General features: G+C 41.7%; 1 protein-coding gene across 2 annotated transcripts; it reads left to right on the forward strand.

Moving 5' to 3' along the window:
* The first annotated feature begins 3 nt into the window (after nt 1–3).
* LOC119490218 (DDB1- and CUL4-associated factor 1-like) lies at nt 4–20,506 on the forward strand. Of its 2 annotated transcripts, none has more exons than XM_037773458.1 (25): nt 4–220; nt 2,547–2,667; nt 3,273–3,349; nt 3,441–3,514; nt 3,614–3,727; nt 5,073–5,210; nt 5,412–6,008; nt 6,723–6,824; nt 6,924–7,082; nt 7,498–7,677; nt 7,858–8,067; nt 8,176–8,345; nt 8,513–8,637; nt 9,866–10,101; nt 11,346–12,415; nt 12,516–12,714; nt 13,863–13,945; nt 14,402–14,486; nt 14,583–14,816; nt 15,490–15,583; nt 16,016–16,120; nt 16,326–16,399; nt 16,912–17,007; nt 17,103–17,373; nt 19,107–20,506. In XM_037773458.1, the coding sequence occupies exons 2-25, from the start codon at nt 2,555–2,557 to the stop codon at nt 19,160–19,162; spliced, it is 4,662 nt and encodes a 1,553-aa protein (XP_037629386.1). In that variant the 5' UTR covers nt 4–220; nt 2,547–2,554; the 3' UTR covers nt 19,163–20,506. The 2 variants fall into 2 exon arrangements, with proteins under 2 accessions (XP_037629386.1, XP_037629387.1); XM_037773459.1 differs by lacking the exon at nt 4–220 and adding an exon at nt 251–406.
* Nucleotides 20,507–21,972: the final 1,466 nt, after the last annotated feature.

Raw genomic sequence — 21,972 nt, forward strand, 5'->3', positions numbered from 1 at the left:
GACGGTCGCTGGTGAGATGACGTGAGGAACGTGTTCGCCATAATGATAATAAACCGTGAACACAAAGCTACAATAAAGCACGTTAAAGCTCGTGCTGTGAAACTGTGATCGATACCTAGATATTCACCTGGGAGTCATCAAGTCTGGACTGATGATCGGTGGATACAGAGTCTTGTGAAATTAGTTAAAACCCGAAGAAGAAGTGTGCGGAACAAACGAGGTAAAGTTAGCATGCTAGCTAACTCACTAGCCAGGTTTACCTGTGATGCTGCTCGCGAGCTAGCGCCTTAGCGTTGCTAGGCTACATGTACAGACACGTTCTGTTGCTTCAGAGTATGACACCATAAACTCTACATGTCAGGACAGCATCAGGCTTAATGCTAAACTACTATACTGGGATTCAAAGGTGTGTGAGTGTCGCTAGTGAGCTAAGTGTGTTAGCTTCCTTGTTTAGCTACAGTACTAGCTAGCAACAGGCAGAGTGAGTGTTGCTGCTGTCTGCTTCACTGGGTGACTATAACTGCATGTAGGGAACCATGCAAAGTGTTGGTGCTGAGATGTTAGTTCCCAATAACAACATAAATAATTGAATGTATATGCTAACTACGGTCTGCAGGACAGATCATAATGCATTCAGTGCACTTTAGACTAAGCTACTGGAGTTACCCTGCACTATACTCATTTATAACAGTCTCTTCTGCACTTTTTAATAGTCCTGTATCTCAGCTGTTACCCTGCACTATACTCATTTTTAACAGTTTTCTTCATCTTGTATTTTTACATCTGGTATATTTTTTGTACTTTGCACTACTAACTTTTTTTACTAACATGTGTTGCACTATGGATCTGTGATGCTGGGAACTTGAAGTTCCCTCTGGATCAATACAGTTACTATCTATCTACCTATCTAACTTGTGGTACAACAGTGCTGCCTGTTTGACAGTTGCAGCTGCACCTGCTAGTGAAGCAATGGAGCAAATCTGCTTCTTCACTGTTCGCCTGATTTGATCAAAAATATATCATCTGACTACAATTATGCTTTCCTGTATTACTTCATAAGAGTGTAGGTCACAGCAGCACGCTTTGTTACAATCCCCCTGGAGTAGCAGATAGGCCAGAAGTGTGGACTGAGTTGTAAATAATGTGTTATTAATGAAGTGAATACATATTAAGTGCATATTAGCTTCCTTGTTTAGCCACAGTACTAGCAGCTAGACACAACACACCGAAACAGGCAGAATGAGTTTGCTGCTGTCTCCTTCACTGAGTGAGGACAACAGTGCTGCATGTTTTGACAGTTGCAGCTGCACCTGCAAGTGAAGCAATGGAGAAAATCTGCTTCTAAACTGTTCGCCTGATTTGATCAAAATATAATCATCTGACTACAATTATGCTTTCCTGTATTACTTTATAAGAGTACACCACACCAGCCGCAACAAGCAGAGTGAGTGTTGCTGCTGTCTCCTTCAGTGAGTGACTATGACTGAAATGTAGGGAACCACACAAAGTGTTGGTGCTGAGATTGTAGTTCCCAAAAAAAAGCATAAATATTTGAATGTATATGCTAACTTGCGGTACAACAGTGCTGCTTGTTTTGACAGTTGCAGCTGCACCTGCTAGTGAAGCAATAGAGCAAATCTGCTTCTTTACTGTTAACCTGATTTTAGAGAAATATATCATCTGACTACTATTATGCTTTCCTGTATTACTTTATACGAGTATAGGTCACAACATAGGCTTCAGCAGCATGATTTGCTACAACCCCCCTGTAGTAGCAGATAGGACAAAGTGTGGACTGAGTTGTAATTGTATATCTGCTCCACAGACAGACTAAGGAAATCCTTTGTCCCCCAGGCCATCAAACTGTACAACACCTCTCTAGAGAGGGGGGGACAAAGGAGGACGGTCTGCAGGACAGATAATAATGCACTCAGTGCACTTTCATAGACTAAGCTACTGGAGTTACCCTGCACTATACTCATTTTTAACATTTTCTTCTGCACTTTTTTAATAGTCGTGTATAACAGCTGTTACCCTGCACTATATTCAGTTTTAACATTTTTCTTCATCTCTTTGTATTTTTATATCTGGTATATTTTGTTTTGTACTTTGTACTTTGCACTACTAACTTTTTTTACTACCTTTTTACTAACATGTTTTGCACTATGGAACTGTGATGCTTGAAACTTGAATTTCCCTCGGGATCAATAAAGTTACTATCTATCTATCTATCTATCTATCTATCTATCTATCTATCTATCTAACTTGTGGTACAACAGTGTTTGACAGTTGCAGTCCCTTGAGGTCAGCTGCAACTGCTAGTGAAGCAATGGAGCAAATCTGCTTCTTCACTGTTCGCCTGATTTTAGAGAAATATATCATCTGACTACAGTTCCTGTATTACTTTATAAGAGTATAGGTCACAGCAGCATGCTTTGTTACAATCCCCATGGAGTAGCAGATAGGACAAAAGTGTGGACTGAGTTGTAAATAATGTATTATTATAATGAAATGAACACATATTAAGTGTACGCCACTTTTGACAGGCTGCGCTATGGCGTCGGCATCTGCCAGTGTGGACTCCAAGGCAGAGCTGACTGCTCTACTGGAACAGTGGGAGAGGGAGCAGCAAGGCAGCACACAGGAGCTGGTTAACATCCTCACCAAGTAAGTAGCTATGTGTATGTTTCTTGTTATTATTTAGTCTAAGTACTAAATGGTTTAAGGCCAGAATACATTTCTGATCCTCTGCTATGTTATGAACCATCCAGACCTCTCAGGTCATCTGGATCAGGTCTGCTTAGTGTCCCCCAGAGTCACAACTAAACATGCAGAAGCAGCGTTCAGTTTTTATTCACAAAATATCTGGAACAAGCTCCCAGAAAACTGCAGGACTGCTCCAACTCTGAGTTCTTTTAAATCAAAGCTTAAAATGTTCCTGTTTGCTGCTGCTGCCTTTTATTAAACTAGATAATGATCTTATACTGCACTAGAGCTTTTACTCTTTTATTCTATTTTAGCTTCTATCCTAGCTTTTATTTTCAGCTTGTTTTTATTTTCTAATCTTTAATGTTTTTATGTTTTTATAACTGTTTTAATTATGTCTTAATGTTCTTTTGCACTTTGTCACAATGTTCTTGAATGTTTATGTAAAGCACTTTGAATTGCCCTGTTGCTGAAATGTGCTAAACAAATAAAGCTGCCTTGCCCAATTTAGTTTCACAAGCTGTGTTTTGGTGGGTGTGACTTAAAGATGGTTGATGTGCTTTCAGAATCTCAGAGCTTGTTGAGAAAGAGACAGAAGAGTACCACAAAGCAGATCCAGATCCTTTCGATGATCGACACCCTGGTATGGAAAATAAGAAGATCACATAATGGGGAAGATTACTGGTGATTTTGTATATTGTGTATGTTTTTGACATTTCCCTCTTGGCCACTAGGGAGAGCTGATCCTGAATGCGTGTTAGGGCACCTGCTCAAGATCCTGTTCAAGAATGATGACTTTATGAACACAGTAAGAATGGATGGATTGACTGTTTTCATGCAAAAATACGGGGGACAGTTTATAGCATCTGAGCCAGAAGGTGATATATCTTTTTTCTTCCTTTTGTAGCTGGTGAATAGCTATGTGATGACCAGCAGAGAATTCCCCCTCAATGCAGCAGCATGTCGCCTGCTTCAGAACATCATGCCTGGATTGGAGACGGCTGTGGTCTTTCAGGAAAAGGTGAGTTATTTCTGAGTTCATGATAAGATAACAGCATTTAGTTTTGTTCTCAGTTCAATCAACGTGTTTCTTTTATTTCAGCTGTTATGTTACCCTGTAGCTTTTATCCATTATGCTGTATTTAGTGATTAAAGGTATATTAAGTGAGGGGTTCTCAAACCTTTTGGGGCCAGGGACCCCTTACAGGGAAAAACGTTTCCAAGGACCCGCTCTTAACTACATAATTAAGCATATGCTTACTACCATTTGTTTTCTTAGATGCTATTACATAGTGATAAACAGAAACACATTTAAATTGGAATCATGTTAAGATCAGATGAGATAATCCTTTATTAGTCCCACAGCGGGGAAATTTGCAGTATTATTTAATGTTAATACCACTTGTGTACTTTTTAAACAGAAGGTGATTTTATTCAAATTGCATTTGGACTCGACTTGACAGCATGTATAGCCTACGTTTCAAGTAATTGATCTTAAAAGCTTTCAGAAAATGAACAGTAGCAAGACTGAAATAATAAATCCAGCTATTTAAACTTGCCAGTCTAAAGCTGACTTTCAGTACGTGCTTCAACCCAAAAATAATGAACCCATTGCTGTGTGTCACAATCATATCAGAGTTTCTATTGGCCCGAAGCTAATGTGGGTGGGAGTGATGGACACAATATGCTTTGTTTTATTGGCACAAATAGTCCCTATGTTTACACGCCTTCTACTGGCAACAGTATACATTTGTGTTTCGCATGCTGACATAAATAGTGAAGACCATCACAACAACAAAGAGGAAGCTGCATAAAAAGGAAAGAGTTCTGGAAACACTGGTTTCTTTGGTATTCAAGCGGTTGACAATGAAATAGGATAGACGGTAATGTCTGGATGCTCAAGTAGTTATACTAGTGAAAAACAGAGTAGGGTCACAAAGTAAGATTTGAAAAGTGAAAGTTATTACTGACTCAATGGTACTAAACAACATCCTCATCAAATGTAGATAATTAGAGACAACACAAGTTGCTCCCTAAAACCGTTTTTGTTTGAGGAGTCACAGTCCAGGCTGCAAGTTAGTTACACTTTGACCGCCGCTCTGTGAGGACAGACATAAACTGTCACCTGACTCTTTTTTTTTTAAAGTTACAAAGTCTTTTAAAGGTTAATTTGAAAAAGTTAACGTAGACTAAAAAAACTACAGTATCTTTTATTTACAACTACACTTGTGAAATTGTGACGGAAGCTATCAAAAAATAAGAGCAAGTTGGGCAAAATACAGTATTCAATAATTTTTTTGATTAAGAATCTGTTCATATTCTTGTTTCTATACTTATTTTACTATTCTTCTGTTTGTCCTTCTCAGGAGGGCATAGTTGAAAGGCTGTTTAAGTGGGCTCAGGAGGCCGAGCAGCCCCTCAGAATCTACGCCACGGGCTTGCTGGCCGGCGCTATGGAGAACCAGGACATTGCAGCCAACTACAGGGAGGAGAACTCTGTTTTGGTCAGTAGGGGATTCTGCTGTCTCAAATGTCATTTTTATGTTAATGAATAATGTGAAAGTACATAGTGATAGACAAGGTATTACACCAACTGATAGAACCGCGTTATCCCTTAAAGCATCAGAGCAGTTTGCTCATCATCAGTAGGCGATGCGAAGAGGTAACTTTTCCATCAACTTGTTTTTCATGCCTCACTTTGACAGGTGCCTTTGATGCTGCATCGGTTGCGTGAGCTTCAGGATAAGGATGCTGAGAATAAAAGGGATATCAAACGGCCCAGCCCCAGGAAGACTTTGAGTGAACCGTTGCTACCTTTGGATGAGGAGACTGTTGACGGAGGCTTTGAAGAGAAGCCCTTCACACCGGGGAGAAACGGAGCCGAGAGGGAGGGGACGGGGCCAGAGGAGGACGGCGAAATTCCCTTCTCAACCATCGAGCCTGAAAACGAGCTTTCGTTCCGACTCAACTCCCCTCATAAGACCGGCAGCCGCGCCAACTCGGCTGTTAAAACCATGATGAAGCCCATGTCCGCCCCGGGTACATTCATACACCAAGGCGTGTCTGATGGCAGCAGTTACCTAAAGAGGAAGGCAGAGAGGGAGTGCGGCAGGACCTTAAAACAGAAGCTCAATTTCTCTTTGCCAGACCCAGACAGGAACTTCAGTGAGCTTTCCAACAGCAGCTGGTCTGAGACGAGCCCCTGGGTGATCGGTAACAATTATCACCTGTACCCTCTGACCCCAGAGATCGAGCAGAGGCTCATCCTGCAGTATCTCACACCTCTGGGAGAGTATCAGGAGGTTTGTCCATTATCAGCAGTCTACACAGCGTATAGTAAAATACTGTTTTGCAGCATCTAGATGTGTTTTTGTTTATCACTTTATGAAAGTTATAATTTTTTCTTGTCTTGTCACAAACTTACCAGCAGATGTCAGTCTTCCTTAATTATGATTAAAGAAATGATTGTGTTCTGTTCTGATTCTATGAGAGTGGTGTTGAAGGGTCATCTCATGCATTTTTGGTGTATACAGAAAATTGTTAAAGGCTAACACGGCTTTTTGTATGTTTGGCATTGGTTCCAGCAACTAGCCATTGACAGGGTTCCATCTAGGGCTGCACATTAATCAAAATTTTATCCAAAATGAATATGGCCTATTGCAATTTTCAAATCGCAGTGTCAAAATACCATTTTAAGTTAAATATTGTGGTGCTGCAGAGATGTCCTGGCCTACACATCATATTCTACAGACTTAAAAAAAATGTTTTTTGTATGGTACAGATCCCTGTATAAATCAAACATAATCATTTTAACATGTTTTTTTCAATGAAAATGAGAATAATTATGTAAATATGATCATTCTCTCTAATATAACAAATCATATCACAATTGCAATATCAGCCAAAATAAATAGCAATTAGATATTATTTTCAAAATCCTCCAGCTCTAGTTCCATAGTAAAGCCAATTTACATGATTAATGTGTTCTTAATGCCCATTCCTCCTCCTTCCTCCAGCTGCTGGCGGTGTTCATGCAGATGGGAGCTCGTGAGCTGCTCATGCATTATATGGATCTAAAGCAGACCAATGACGTGCAGCTCACCTTTGAGGCTCTCAAGGTAAACGCTATCTCCCCTAGTTGAACCTCCATGGCGTGGAAACACCAACAAGGTCGAGCACTTCTGACTTATTTCTCTACTTTTCTCTCTTCCCCGCAGTACCTGGCTTCTCTGCTGCTGCACAAGAAGTTTGCGGCAGAGTTTGTGGCTCACGGAGGAGTTCAGAAATTGCTGGAAATCCCCAGGCCGTCTATGGCTGCTACCGGAGTGTCTCTGTGCCTCTACTACCTTGCCTACAACCAGGACGCCATGGAAAGGGTACAAAACAGAAAACGCAGCTTGTATCCATGTATCGATGCTGCGGAAAATGACTATTGAAATCTAATATATATTAATATATTCTATCTTGCATAGATCGCCATTAATTGAAACAGGAGGCGCTTTCTTGTTTTGAGGTGTTTGTTTTGAGTCAATGCAGCATCTGTATGTTGTGTTATGTATTATATCAATGTAAAAGGCTGCATTTCATAGTGTTAAAAATAATATAAAATATGGTAGAAAATATAATTTCTATACAAATAAGGTTATCAAAATGACAATATATCCATTCACAAAATAATCTTGACATTAAAATTGTGGTATTTGCTAAAAAGAATACTAGATTTTATCAGTATTGCTCTAGTAGTAGTAGTAGTGCACATTTGTATTCATAGGCGTGTCCTTTCCTCTCAAGGTGTGCATGTTGCCCCACTCCATCCTGTCAGATGTGGTTGGTTACACGCTGTGGCTGCTGGAATGCTCGCACGCGTCCGGCTGCTGCCACGCCACCATGTTCTTCTCCATCTCCTTCTCTTTCCGTGCCGTCCTGGAGCTCTTCGACAGGCAGGACGGGCTCCGACGCCTCGTCAATCTGGTAGGACAAACCAGCAGTCCGCTGCATGTGACCCTCACTGTGACCATGTAAACGTACCCATCTGTATCATTCACAGAAAACATGATATGTTTCAAGAACTGATAAACCAAGCAATCAAATCAGTATCACAACATAACAGATGGTGTAGGTGTACTAATGTATGATATGGACCGTTTCCAGATCAGCACACTGGAGATCCTGAACCCCGAGGACCAGGGAGCGCTGCTGAGTGATGATGAGATTTTCTCCAGCAGGCAGACGGCCAAGCACACCTGCATGGCTCTGCGCAGGTACTTCGAGGCCCACCTGGCGATCAAGGTGGAGCAGGTGAAGCAATCCCTGCAGCGCACAGAGGGGGGTGCCCCCATTCACTCCCAGCCCTACTACAAGGTACACAGAGGACAAAGGATAAGTGAGATTGACATTCCTGGACAATTTATTTAATAATGAAAACATTTTAATTTGTAAATGAGTTTGTGTTTTTGTTTTATTCTCCAGGCGGTCAGCTATACCCGTGAGCAGGTGGTGGAAATGATGGAGTTTCTGATAGAGTACGGTCCGCTCAGACTGTACTGGGAACCAGCAGAGGTCTTTCACAAGCTGTCATGTGTCCAGCTCCTCCTGCAGCTCATCTCCATCGCCTGTGACTGGAGGACCTACTATGGCAGGTACGGACCAGACAGCAATTCTTCTTGCTTCATTTATCGCCTTTTCCTTTTTTTTTTTACAAAAAGAGCATTTGTCACTTCCAATTATTCAGTGACTTGTGATGTGTTATGTGGTGATATAATGATTTGATAATGTAATGTAATGATGATCTTTTCTCTCCCTGTAGGAGCGACACGGTGCGTTATGCTCTCGACATCCTGAGCATCCTCACTGTTGTTCCAAAGACCCAGCTGTTGTTGTCTGAGGCTGTTGCTGTGCTTGATGAGGGAGGATCCACTGTTTCAACAGTTGGTAGGTGTTGTTATCAGAGTATGATGCTACTTAAGTGTTTTGTATTATATATGAAACAAGCCAAGCCAATAGTCAACAACACGTAGGACTGACACCTTCTGGTCACTTGGTCGATAATCAGGGCTTTGTGTTCGGGGTCGTGTCGCATTTCCCAGTCATGGTTTATTTCACAACAATGACCCGCTAGCTGTACATTATTCCCGCTTAATACACGGCTAATTACTTAAGAAATCAATAATTTGACACAAAAATGGTCCGCCATGGTCCGACATCAGAACTGCGTCCATAGCAACGGTCTGTTATACATAGCAACGGTTTGTTATAAAGAAATAACAGACCGCAGAACGCTGTGATTAACCAATCAGAATCGAGTGTTCAACAAAGCCGTGTAATAACTATAAAAAATTAGGTTAAAATAATTCAATACGCTGCAAATAGCGTTTTATGTTTATTTATAATTCATTTAGGCTTCCAGGTAGAGTGAACTCAGTGCACTCTTGGCCAGTTTAGTTAATTTAAGGATAACGTGCAGATTCTTTTTCCCCATCGGCCAATCGATTTGTTGAAGAGACGTTAGAATTTCAGTCGATTTTTTTTTTTGTGGTTGACTACAGCCCTACTAACACATCAAGCAGCATGGCATACAGTACAGTATGTAAGGTAGAGCTGCCCCCTCTTAGTCGATTGGTCATTTGGTCTTAGTCTACTAAGATTTCTTTAGTCGATTAGTCATTTTTTGAATGCTTTTTCATGCTTAATGACTTATTTCCAAGAAACCTATGAGCACATCTCTGGTAAACACAAGATGTAAAGTGGTGATTTTGTATTATTATTTGTGGAGAAACTCATTTTCGCAGATCTGTCAATTAAATCAACTAATCGATTAGTCAACAAAATCATCAGTGTTAGTCGACTAAGAATTTCTATGGTTGAGGACAGCTCTAATGTAAGGTTAGCGTCTGTTATTTTAAACGTGTCCATTGTGCACTGGTCTGGTGTCCCATTATATTTGAGCAGGACGTTGAGCAGTTGCTTTTTGTAAATGTAGTGTAATAAAATTAAAATGATTATCACCCTCCAGAGAATGTAATAACATGCAGTAGCTTTGTATTTTCATTTTAGTTTATTTCATAAAATCGGTGCCCAGCTCTGCTGAGAGATGGCACAAATCCAAGTATTATTTTTGTCCAAGGTTTTTAATTTAATCCTTTGTTTTTTTTTCCCTCAGGAATGAGTATAGTCCTGGCAGTGGCAGAGGGAGAGGTATTTGTGAATGATGCCGAGATTCAGAAGTCGGCTCTGCAGGTCGTCATCAACTGTGTCTGTGCTCCAGACAAACGCATGTCCAGCATTGGCAAGTTCATCGCAGGCACCCCCCGTCGCCGCCTGCCTCAGCAGACCAAAGCCAGCGAGAGTGTGCTCACTAAGATGTGGAACGTGGTGCAGTCCAACAATGGCATCAAGGTAGAGTTAACTTATTCCAGTTTTTTTTAAGGCTGTACTTGACATTTTGTAAAACACTGACAAAAGGTGACCTCGAAGTCTTTTCAGTCGTTCTGTACGACGGCAGTGGCCGGAACTTTTAGACATATTTGTGCATTGTGATGGTGCTGCTAAGCGCTGCAGTGGTAAATGGACTGGATTTATAAAGTGCCTTTATCTTGGGAACAGTGCACACGTTTTAAAGCCTCACTTTCAAGGCTCTGTCTCCATTCAGACACTTCCGTTAGTACGCTTTGATGTAGTACACTATGCACACTGTGTACTTACTTGCATAGTGAGTAGTGCAGGGTAGTGTTGTCTCAAATCACACACGGCTCTTATGCACTCACCGGAAGCTCCTCCTCTTCCACTATGTAGCAAAGATGGCGACCGTTGAAGGTGAGAAGTGTCCAGTGTTCCACACTCAACATTTTGACCGTTTTGAGTACAACATCCGGGTACTTAGAGTGCACTGCATTTTGCCATACTTGTCAGTGTGAACGCACTTACGCACTAAAAATAGCAAGTGTAAGTACGTAACTACGCAAATTGAGACACAGCAACACACACACACACACACACACACATCCACGCACTGAATGTATTAGAGCTGCCATGCAAGGCACAGACCTGCACAGCAGAAGATTTTGGGTTTCAGAATCACGTCGACATGCAGTTGGGACGTTGCAGAAGGAAAACTGGACAGACATGACATGCTAACTCACAGGCAGCAAGAAAAATCTGTTGCTGTGGCATCTATAGACATCTAATTACCCTGCATAACACAAGGATGTCTTCATCCTGCATATGCATTTATATGTCAGGCCTTAAAATTGTGATTTAGAAGACAACCATTGTGCTAAGAGGCTCCAACTACACTTGGACTAGTTTAAAATTAAAACATGTGACAAACATTAGAACATTTGTTTAAATGTTTTGTTGGTTCTGTAAATAAGTTTTGCTCAGAAATGTTTGTATAAAAGTTGGCTAGACAGATTGAAACAGGGCTCTTTTAAAGAAGGATTCTGTTCTTCCTAGGATAAATAAGTACCAAAGCACTGAAGCGTCTTTCCTTAGCATTCAGAGGATTTATCCAGCTCTTATCATGGCTGCTACTTAGACACTACTGGGTCAGTTCACTCAGTTGGGAGCCCTCCTAAAATACATTCAAACATGCCCTCTGTTCTGTCAGCATTTGTTTTTAACATCCTGCGTCTGTCCTGTAGGTGCTGCTGTCCCTGCTGACGGTGAAGATGCCCATTACAGATGCAGATCAGATCCGATCCCTGGCCTGTAAGGCTCTGGTGGGTCTGTCTCGCTCCAGTTCCGTCAGACAGATCATCAGCAAGCTGCCTTTGTTCAGCAGCGGACACATCCAGCAGCTCATGAAGGAGCCGGTGCTCCAGGACAAACGCAGTGAACATGTCAAGTTCTGTAAGTTTGCAGCTGAGCTGATAGAAAGGATCTCTGGGAAGCCGCTGCTGATCGGTACGGACGTGTCTCTGGCGTGGCTGCAGAGGGCCAGTGTAGTCGCCAAGTCCAGGATCTCCTTCCCTGAGAAAGAGCTGCTGCTGCTCATCAGGAACCACCTTGTGGCCAAAGGCCTTCATGACACCGCCACCACACTGACCAAGGAGGCGGATCTCCCGATGGCATGTCTGCTTCATTCTGCACATTCAGCTTCTGCTTTCACTCCTGTCGCTCCTCCCTCGACCGCTACCCCCGTTGCTACTCTACCCCGCACCCCACGGCTGGCCAACGGTGTCGTGTCAAAACTCGGAAGCTATTCATCCCCCCCAGGGTGCAGCAATCCACAAACACGTCCCTCTACATCACAACTCACTTTGTGTTCTTCTATTACTTTCCCCTCAACGACCGTCCCACCCTGTAGCAACGGCTCCCCGCTGATCGGACGAATCGTTTTCTCTCGTGAACGGCTAGCGGTAGGGTGCGGCACTGTGAGCTGCAAGAAACCTCGGGTGCTGAGACAGAAGTCGGACCATGGCGCCTTCAGCCAGAGTCCAGCCATGAAGAAACAGTTTGACAGACACCTGCCTTCCCCGCCCGCATTAGACAGCATCATCACAGAGTACCTGAGGGAACAGCACGCACGCTGTAAAAACCCCGTGGCAACATGTCCGCCTTTCTCCCTTTTTACCCCCCATCAGTGCCCCGAGCCCAAACAGAGACGCCAAGCACCCATCAACTTTACATCCCGTCACACACGGAGGGTTATATATCCGAAATACGGAGGAGTGGATGGAGGCTGCTTTGACAGACATCTCATCTTCAGCAGGTGAGTCTAGCTTTGTTAGATTCATGTTTCCTTCCTCGAACCTAACGCGGGATCACTTGACCAACCAATTTCTCCACATTCTCTATTTTCCATTTCCCAGGTTCCGTCCCATCTCCGTGTTCAGGGAGGCAGAAGAGGACGAGAGCGGATTCATGTGTTGTGCCTTCTCAGCTCGCGAGCGGTTCCTGATGCTCGGGACGTGCACGGGGCAGCTCAAGCTCTACAATGTGTTTACAGGCCAGGAGGAAGCCAGCTACAGCTGTCACAGCTCAGCCATCACTCACCTGGAGCCCTCACGGGTTCGTAGAGAAAGCTACAAGAATATCAACAATTTCATGCTATGTCTTGCTGGTGTTGCTGAATGTATTCTTACTTATCCTCTCACATGTAAAATATTTAACCTCTTCCACTCCACCCCTCTTTACCATAGAACATTATGATAGAAGTATATGATGGCCATTCCCATGCTCTATCATGTCTCATAAGTTGTTACAGCACTTTTTGGGTGATACCATTTGTTACACAGATTTGGTGCTAAATTTAACTATTTTTTACCACTGGAGAATTGAAAAAAAGATCAATAATCCTTCCAAAATACCACATTAAGACACCAATATCTGGAGGAACACCACAGAAAAAGCCATGCTGGGATTTGGTATCAAAAACTTTTGACATTTGGAGATTTCTGCAAGAATTGCATTTTTCGGCGAATGGATGGCGAGCACTTCTGTTCTGGAAACTGCTCAGAAACCCCCTTATTGTCAATCCACCCAGGAAATCCATACATCCTCTAAATGTCCTAGGTCTCTAGTTTGTGGATGTCAAGTTTAATGAGGCTGTGATTATCCTAGAGGTCACAACAAAAAATGGTCTCACTATATGAAATGGCTACTATGGGGACTAACATCATCACACATGAATACAATTGGGCTCATTTGATCCACAAGAGTCTCAGCTTTACAGTGATACCCAATTTATGAAATTCCAAGACTGTTAGGTGAAAATAAGACATTTATATACATATACTGCATGCAAAAAAACTGCATGGTTTTTGCCCAAAACTGCATGTGATTATCATAAAGTGGGCATGTCTGTAAAGGGGAGACTCGTGGGTACCTATAGAACCCCTCTTCATTCAGATATATTTGAGGTCAGAGGTCAAGGGAACCCTTTTGAAAATGGCCATGCCAGTTTTTCCTCACCAAAATTTAGCCTAACTTTGGAGCGTTATTTATCCTCCTTCACTCTAGCTCTAAATCTTAGCCTCCTACAGCCTCCGAAAGCTAGTAAAGTAAGCCGAGGGTGGCGGATCCTCAAGGAGTTGAAGTGGTTAAAGCCCCCCTCTACTTGAAAATGGGTTTGGCAAATTGTTACTTCACTTGGATGATTGAAGTTTAAGACATACGTAGTTTAAGACATCTTTAACCATCGCATTTTGTGTTTTTAGGATGGCTCTCTGCTCTTAACGTCAGCCTCTTGGAGTTACCCTCTGTCTGCGCTGTGGGGCATGAAATCAGTCTTCATCATGAAGTAAGTGACACTTAACCCACATTTTTTACTAGCTACATTTGTAATGCAAAATTGCAAGAAAGCATGTACGACATGAATACTGTCTGACCGTAGACTATCGATGAACAGTTCAATTAAGCCCGTCAGTGATCCCACTGCGTGCACGTATGTGGTCCTCTCTGCCCAATGCTACAGCAGCTTTATGTTGTCAAAAGAGGGCGCTGCCGAAAGGAGATGACATGCTGTTTAATTATGCACGCTAACAGCCGGAGGGCTGCAGTCTTCAGTTCATGGAACACAAGCAGCACTAAGCATCATTCATCCGTACAGTTTAACCAAGGCATCACTGGGACTCTGTTGATGGATTTGTATTTGTTCTACAATCTCTTTAAGCAGTTATAAGTTTTAAACTGCTTAGGTTTTTACACTCACATTGGCTCCATGTTTTTGATAAACTATTGCTCTCATTGTCTTCAGGCATTCTTTTTTGGGCGACCACTATGTGGAGTTCAGTAAGCTGTCACAAGATCGTGTGATTGGGACTAAGGAACACATAGCACGGGTATGTATTTTTGAACATGATGATATGAAATGATAAATACAGAATAACATTACCCATCAATGGTGAATACTAACATTCAGCTCCTCTCTTTGCCAGATTTATGACATCCAGACGGGTCAGGTAACTCTGACTCTAAACAACCCCGACCTGGCCAACAACTACAAGAGGAACTGTGCCACCTTCAACCCGACAGATGACCTGGTGCTGAACGACGGCGTGCTGTGGGACGTGCGCACGGCTCAGGCCATCCACAAGTTTGACAAGTTCAACATGAACATCAGCGGCGTGTTCCATCCCAACGGCCTGGAGGTCATCGTGAACACGGAAATTGTATCCTTGAGACTTCAATACTTTGGTTGATAAGAGTACAGTAGTGGCAACAGTCTCATCCCTAATCCCATTAAACAAGACCAAAGAGTTTACAGCAGTGCTCGCGGCTCTGTGTGGCTGTACTTTGCCACGGTGCACTTTAAGCTAAATGTTAATATCAGCATGTTAACATCCTCACAATGACAATGCTAACATGATGGTGTTTAGCAGGTATAATGTTTACCATGTTACTTTAGTGTGTCAGCATGCTAACATTTGCTAATTGGCACAAAAAATAAAGTAGAGTTTCATGTGATTCTACACTAATGAAAACATAGTTATGCATGTTTTATTCCATTTCTGCTAATAGATCCCCTGAAATTCTTTAAGTCATTACATTATTGCGGTTCTAGAGGGCTTGTTCTAACATTGGACTTAAGTAATGAGTAAACAGTGGAACATTTCATAAATCTGACCTGGACAAAAAAAAAAAGGATTGTATCGGTGTTTAAATTTGTAGTCGCTCCAATGACTGTTGAGCTTTTATTTCACCGCTAAACATTAAATATTTATTGCACTGAAAATTGATTTCATTACCCACGGGGATGGTTTTAATCGCTGTGTAATTAAATTCGTAGCAGATTTAGCTGATACAAATGAAAAATGGTGTCATGGTCCTTAGCTGGAGTTTCAGTGGGATCTGCGGACCTTCCACCTCCTCCACACAGTTCCCGCTCTGGACCAGTGCAGAATAGTCTTCAACAACAACGGCACCGTCATCTATGGAGGTAAATACAGAGGTCACTGCATGATGGGTAATTTAGAGCATTTGGCATCAAGCCTGCAACTCGCTCCACAGTCGGTGCAAAGTGTGTGAAAGGTGTGTTTGAGTGAAAGGCTGGCAATTATGAAGCAAAGTGAGCATGTGTGTGTTTGTAGAGAGGTGTGAACAGAGCCTGTAGAGGTGTGTGTGTGTGTGTGTGCGCTTGATGCCACCGTCACTCAGAGCCATATGGGCAAAAGGCTCAGCGTTGGACCGGCATCAGAGAGAACCAGCTGGTTCACACCACCTCACAGGAAGAGCCATGGGCGCGCCGCAATGGCTCTGCTCATACGACGACCACTTGGACCTCTCAGGAGCCTGAACTACGGCGAACCAGCTCGCTGTTAACAGTTTTTATTCACTCTCTCACTCATACTGCGGCTCTTTGGTTTTACAGCAATGTTGCAGGCTGACGATGAAGACGACATGATGGAGATGCAGATGAAAAGTCCATTTGGTTCATCGTTCAGGACCTTCAATGCCACGGACTACAAACCAATCGGTAAGGCGTCCTGCCCTCACCCCACTATAATTTAGCTTTTCTCGTTCATGATAATTAAGGTTTTATTTACTTGGAGACCCTATTTTTGTCCCACTTTTGAGTATATATTATACACTGTAGTAGTTGGAAATCATGTTCAATTGCTATAATATTTTGTTATTTTCAGAAATTGACTTCTTACACATGTTCTTTGCTCTTTTCTCAGCCACTATTGATGTCAAGAGGAATATATTTGACCTTTGCACTGATACCAAAGACTGCTACCTAGCTGTGATTGAGGTAAATTCTCAGCATAATAGGGCTGCATGATTATGGCCAAAATGATAATCACAATTATTTATCATGATTATTCATTGATTTTAGGGACTACATATTTGTATCTTTCACATTTAAATAAGCCGAGCACTGCTTTCACTTCCGTGTTGTGCTACATTCCTGCTAATGTAGAAATCTTTGCATCAAAACTAAGACTTAAAATAAGGTTCTTCTTCACCTGAATTCAGTGCATTTTTGTTTTGCCTGCTGGTTGCCTATAACTTTAGGAAGCACTTGATTTGATATGCAGCAGAGTTTTCTCTGACTGGAGCACGCATTTTAAACATCAATATCGCAGTTGATCATGTTCATTTAATTGTGGGAAGGCAAAATTGTGATTGCGATTAATATTCGATTAATTGTTCAGCCCTGCATCATAATGTGCCTTACTTTTTGGCTAAAGTTTGTGATCATTTATTTGTCTTTTTAAATATATGAAATAATTTAATTTCCGTTTCCTCCTGCCTGTCCCGTAGAACCAAGACTCTGTAAACACCGACACAGTGTGCAGGCTGTATGAGGTTGGCCGGCAGAGACTGGCAGAGGAAGAGGAGGAGGATGAGGAGGATCAGGTTCTAACTTTATTCTTTTAATTTGGATACTGCAGTGCCTCTTTGGTTACTGTAATTGTAATTTACCTTTTTTTCTTTTGTCATCCGTGCACCAGGAGGATGACGATCAGGAGGAAGATGACGACGATGACGAGGATTCAGACGACGACATCGATACAGATCCCCTCATTGCCGAGCTGGAGAACGAGAACGGCGGAGAGGACGAGGACGACGAAGAGGAGGATGATGGTAATGATGAATTATCTCCCTCTGATGAAGAGGTGGCACGCCTTCTCGAAGACGATGTTAACGGAGACGACGACGATGAGGACGACAACGACGACGATGACTCTGATAACGACGACGTTGATCTGGATGGCGACAATGGTGAGTAGCGCTTCAAGCGAGCGAGTTTGTCCACAGGTTCTTATCGAGTCTTACAGCGTCGTTGAGTTCAAGAATTTAAATATCCGTAATATGTATTTTTTGCCTTCTGTAAATCTTTTCTTTATTGTTTATTTCTTTTAATTTTTAATTATCTGGGCCTTGTTCTTGATACGTGGATAACTCGGTTTGCTTGATTTGTATACTGTAGATGATTTGACACAAGTCAGGATTTTTCAGTTCTTTAAAGATTAATCTTCAGGTGTTGTCAGAGCAACAAGTCCTTAAAGCTCAAATCTGCAAAAGTGCAGGCTTAAACCCCATAAAGAAAGTCATTTTCAAACACAAATGACTTCTTTCCTTAGAGGGACGTTGATTTTAGATTAAAACCTGTACAAAACTTGGGGTTATTATCACTATTTAATTTTCACATAAAGAGAAAAATAGATATATAAAATATACAACAAAATAAAATGGGTATCCAAAAAAAGAAGCAACCCTAGAAAAGAAAGACTTGAATTCAATTCAAACTCTGACTGTTAAAAGTCTGATGGAAACAGAAACTGATGTTTAACTGCGACATTATGATGAGGTTTTGATCAGTACGATTTTTGAAACAAACAATTAATTTAAGCTGGATAAAGTTTATAAAATGATTTTGTGTACTTTACACATTTGTGAAAATTGACCCCAAATGTGAAAACTGGAAACATTTTTGAAGAGCACAATTTAAGGCTGTTTTTTGTGCGATTAATTCACACGTCAATATATTTTGATGAACAGCTGTTTTTATCATGAGTACTGTCACACTGAACGAGAATATTACGCGGTGAAAAAGCATCATCCTTTTTTTTTTCAGAACAATTTCGTTTTTCATAACTTTCACTTTCACTGCGAATAAAGACATCAACCGATCACGTTGTGCGGAACCAGTTGAGTTGAGCGTGTATTTATGAAACGACAACACGGAGGTGCCGTAGTCCGAACTAAGATGACAAACTTTATTACTTCTTTCAACCTTGACAAAGGCAGCGCAGACCAGACACACTCCTTCCGTTCTTACCGTTCACAATAAAAGCCCTAGGCATATAATATTCGCAGGCTAGTATTTCGCATTTTCGTATTGCTTATTCGTCACGCCCCCAATATGTAAAGGCCTTTTGAACAAATTAACACCAGAAACAATAATGCAACATAAAATGACACTTATGTCCATTAATCTGTTGCCCAATTGCATGCTGGGAGGTTTCCCAACACACCTACCTCAAGTAAATGCAATCATATCGTGAGCCAATTATATGAATACTGATCGTGGTTTCAGACTCTACTCATGTTGCCTTTATTTCAAAATAAGAGTGCACTGTTATTGAAGTTTAACAAAGCAACCCACTTATCTGGATGAGAATTATCAGGATCCTTTAGCCTGATAACAGCATGTTAGCCTGGATAAGTTGAGATACATTTAAAGAACCCTGGTCTGCAGTCTCAGCTAAGTGATGCAACAACGCCGATGTTTGGTCCAGTTTCTGTGTTTTCATGCCTGTCTGGTCACTGTGAGGAAATGTTGTCTTTCCCAGTGGAATATAAAAACTGCTGTCTTGGTTTATTCCAGAGAATGACAAAGGAAGCATGAATTTCAGATAAAAAAAAAAAGGATATAGTGGCTCTTTCACATTTTTTTTCCAGTCTCTGTATCCCCACATTTCTAAATCTGTATTTGTCTGTCGCACAAACAGACAGCTCCGACAACTCTGACCTTGAGGATGACATCATCTTATCCCTGAATGAGTGAGGAGCCGCCGGCATCTGGGACCCGAGGAACCGGACAACATGTCAAGACTTCTGCCTCCGAGACATTTGAGCTGCAGGACAGGAGGCAAGACAAGAGGATAATATCAGCAGATAAAGTGGGAGATAACCTGGAGCACTGCCAGTTTGAAACAGTAGGTGTCTGCACTCTGAGTGACAAGACCAAGAACAATCTCATGAGAGAGATGAAAAAACCAATGCACACAAATTGACTTACTGGTGGGGCAAAAACGATTGTATGCGATATAGTTTTATAAAAAGAAAAAAAGAAAGTGGGTTTGATGATGAGAGAAATTGCCATTGTGAGTAGATGCAGTGACGAAAAGTTTTATATTTTATCACATTTACGGCTTTTTAAGTGAGCCTCTTCATTTGATATTGATCCACTCACTTTGTAAGCCTCTGTTTGGTCACAGATTAGTGTTTGTAGGGGAAAAGGCTTACATCGGAGCGCTGCATTTGTGTGGCAAAGAATACAATGCTCTCTCTCAAAGCTTGTATTTTGCCACACCGCCTGGAATAATCACCAAAAAGTAATAACGCATTGAATAAGGAAGCTAATGTGATGCACAAATCACGTTGCCGATGGTTCATCAAGCGTCAAACCCGCCTTCAGGTTTCACTTTCACCATAAACCGATGACCAAAACGCCACCCATAGCAGTGCCATTCGTGAACGTCGCCTTCTGATTTCATTATGTAAGTAGAGAGATTTAATCAGCTCGGTGCTCTTGTACTGCCGGAGAAACTATTACTAGTGTGACAAAACTATTGACACACCTGCTCACTGTCAGCACATGACAGACATGTAGAGGCGTATTCAGCTCTCTATTATTGTGTTATTTTACAAGGCTTTATTGAGCTGTGCAAGGATTTGGCTTTAGTGGATGATACTTAAAAAGATTACAGGGCTTTGAGCTGTTGATAAGGCATAAGTCCAATCATACAGTGAATACATTCTACTTAATCTTATGTTAGAAAACCTGGGAGGAAATTGATCTGGCTAAATCTTGAAAGAGAGCTTACATTGGAACATTGGAAATAAAAGACGGTGGCAAAAAATATTTTCATTTCAAATTTGAGTTTCCTCCCAGTGGAGCGACAGGAGGCTTCAGACTCTCAACATTGTGAAAACAAATGCCTTTCACTTGCACACCTTTTGAAATCTGTTTTGATTTTTTTTTCTCATGTTCTTTTGCCTTGTATCTGTTCATTTCTAACTGTTTTCTTTTCCATGAGAAGAGTTTGGTGTTGAGTTTCTTGAGACGGTTTATGTACAGCTTGTATGTATCTAAAGTATTTTTACTATAAATAAAGCCACAAAATTAGCCATGTGTGCTTCTTTAATGAAGTGTGAATGATGCTGCTCGCAGGCAGCAGACATTTAATAAGCTGTTGCAGCGGAGTTGTGTTAAACATTTGTGGCTCTTTTAAAAGGAAGAAAGCAAGAGTGCATACCGACACCGGTGCCAATATGGTCTAATTAACTCACAAACTGGATTGTTATATTTGGTTCCTGCAAGCAAGGAGCTCCTAAAGGGAACTTTTAAGTAAATCTTTTGAACTGGAGGGAACTTTGGTTTGATAGAACATATGGGATCTTAAACTTTATTTTTATCATCACATACAAGCGTACACAGCACAACGTAGCGATATTCAACTCACCCTAAGCATTAGGGGCAGTGTCCCACTGTACAAAAGTGAAGTGGTGCAGCAGTGAACGGTGGGCTGGTATCGAGGTCCCGCCCACACACCCACCTTAGCCAATCACGAGCCGAGCACGGCCACAGCTTGTTAGTGTGAGCCACCTAGCTGCTACGTTAGCACCACATTAGCTGTTTGGCCAGAAAGACACAACAACTAACCATAATATCTCTATAACATCTCCTCTCTCGTACATTTCTCAAGCCTTCGGCTGCTCGACTATTTCACTCAGAACAGCTGTCAATCACAGCTGTCAATCACAGCTGTCGATCATGACGTCTCGGCCCCTTTTTATATCATCAAATAACTAATTTAATACCAAACTTATCAGAAAAATGAACACTTGAACATACATCAGTGATGAGAACTACCTAAAATGACAGAAATCATCTTTGGGAAAATTTTATTTGGTGCATACTTTGACCTTTTAGTTTGGCTCATGTCCCATCCGCTAACATGGAGGGGGTGAGATTTATGACCTATACTGCAGCCAGCCACCAGGGGGCGATCAAGATGTTTTGGCTTCACTTTTATGGAGCTGTCATGTTGTCCATCTTTATATACAGTCTGAGGTCACGCTCAAGGACACTTCGATATGCATACAGAAGGAGCCGGGGATCAAACCGCCAACCTTGTGACCCGCTCTAGCACCTGAGCCACAGCTGCCCCATATCTATACTGATGGTCTCACAGCAGCCTCCCTTTTTAACCAAAGGGGTACCATTAGGTTACGTGCTTGGTCCATTGTTATGTACAATCTACATATATTATTATTCCAACACAGACTTAGAAGATCCATTTATATGGAGATGATACAGTTTTATATGTGCATGGCTCCTCTCCAAATCAAGCCATGTCTCAAACTTCAAACTCGTACTGAAATTGAAGTATTTGGGAATTTGGTTAGATAGCAGTCTTACATTCAACCTCATGTGGAACTGCAAATAAAAAAGGGTTTCTTATATCAGAATAACGTGTGTTTTTCGCTTCTTGTCGAACATCACATCTGTGCTCGACTATGGAGATATCCTGAACTCTGATGCTTCTCATACCACCTCTCTAGCAACAGGCAGAGAACTACACACTTCTA

Source organism: Sebastes umbrosus, chromosome 6, assembly GCF_015220745.1.
Source record: "Sebastes umbrosus isolate fSebUmb1 chromosome 6, fSebUmb1.pri, whole genome shotgun sequence".
NCBI classification, from domain to species: Eukaryota; Metazoa; Chordata; class Actinopteri; order Perciformes; family Sebastidae; genus Sebastes; species Sebastes umbrosus.

Coding starts and splice junctions, on each gene's coding strand:
- LOC119490218 (XM_037773458.1), top strand. CDS start 2,555: ATGGCGTCGGCATCTGCCAGTGTGGACTCCAAGGCAGAGCTGACTGCT. Junction 16,400..16,911: donor GCTACCTAGCTGTGATTGAG/GTAAATTCTCAG, acceptor CCTGTCCCGTAG/AACCAAGACTCTGTAAACAC. Junction 17,008..17,102: donor AGGAGGATGAGGAGGATCAG/GTTCTAACTTTA, acceptor TCCGTGCACCAG/GAGGATGACGATCAGGAGGA.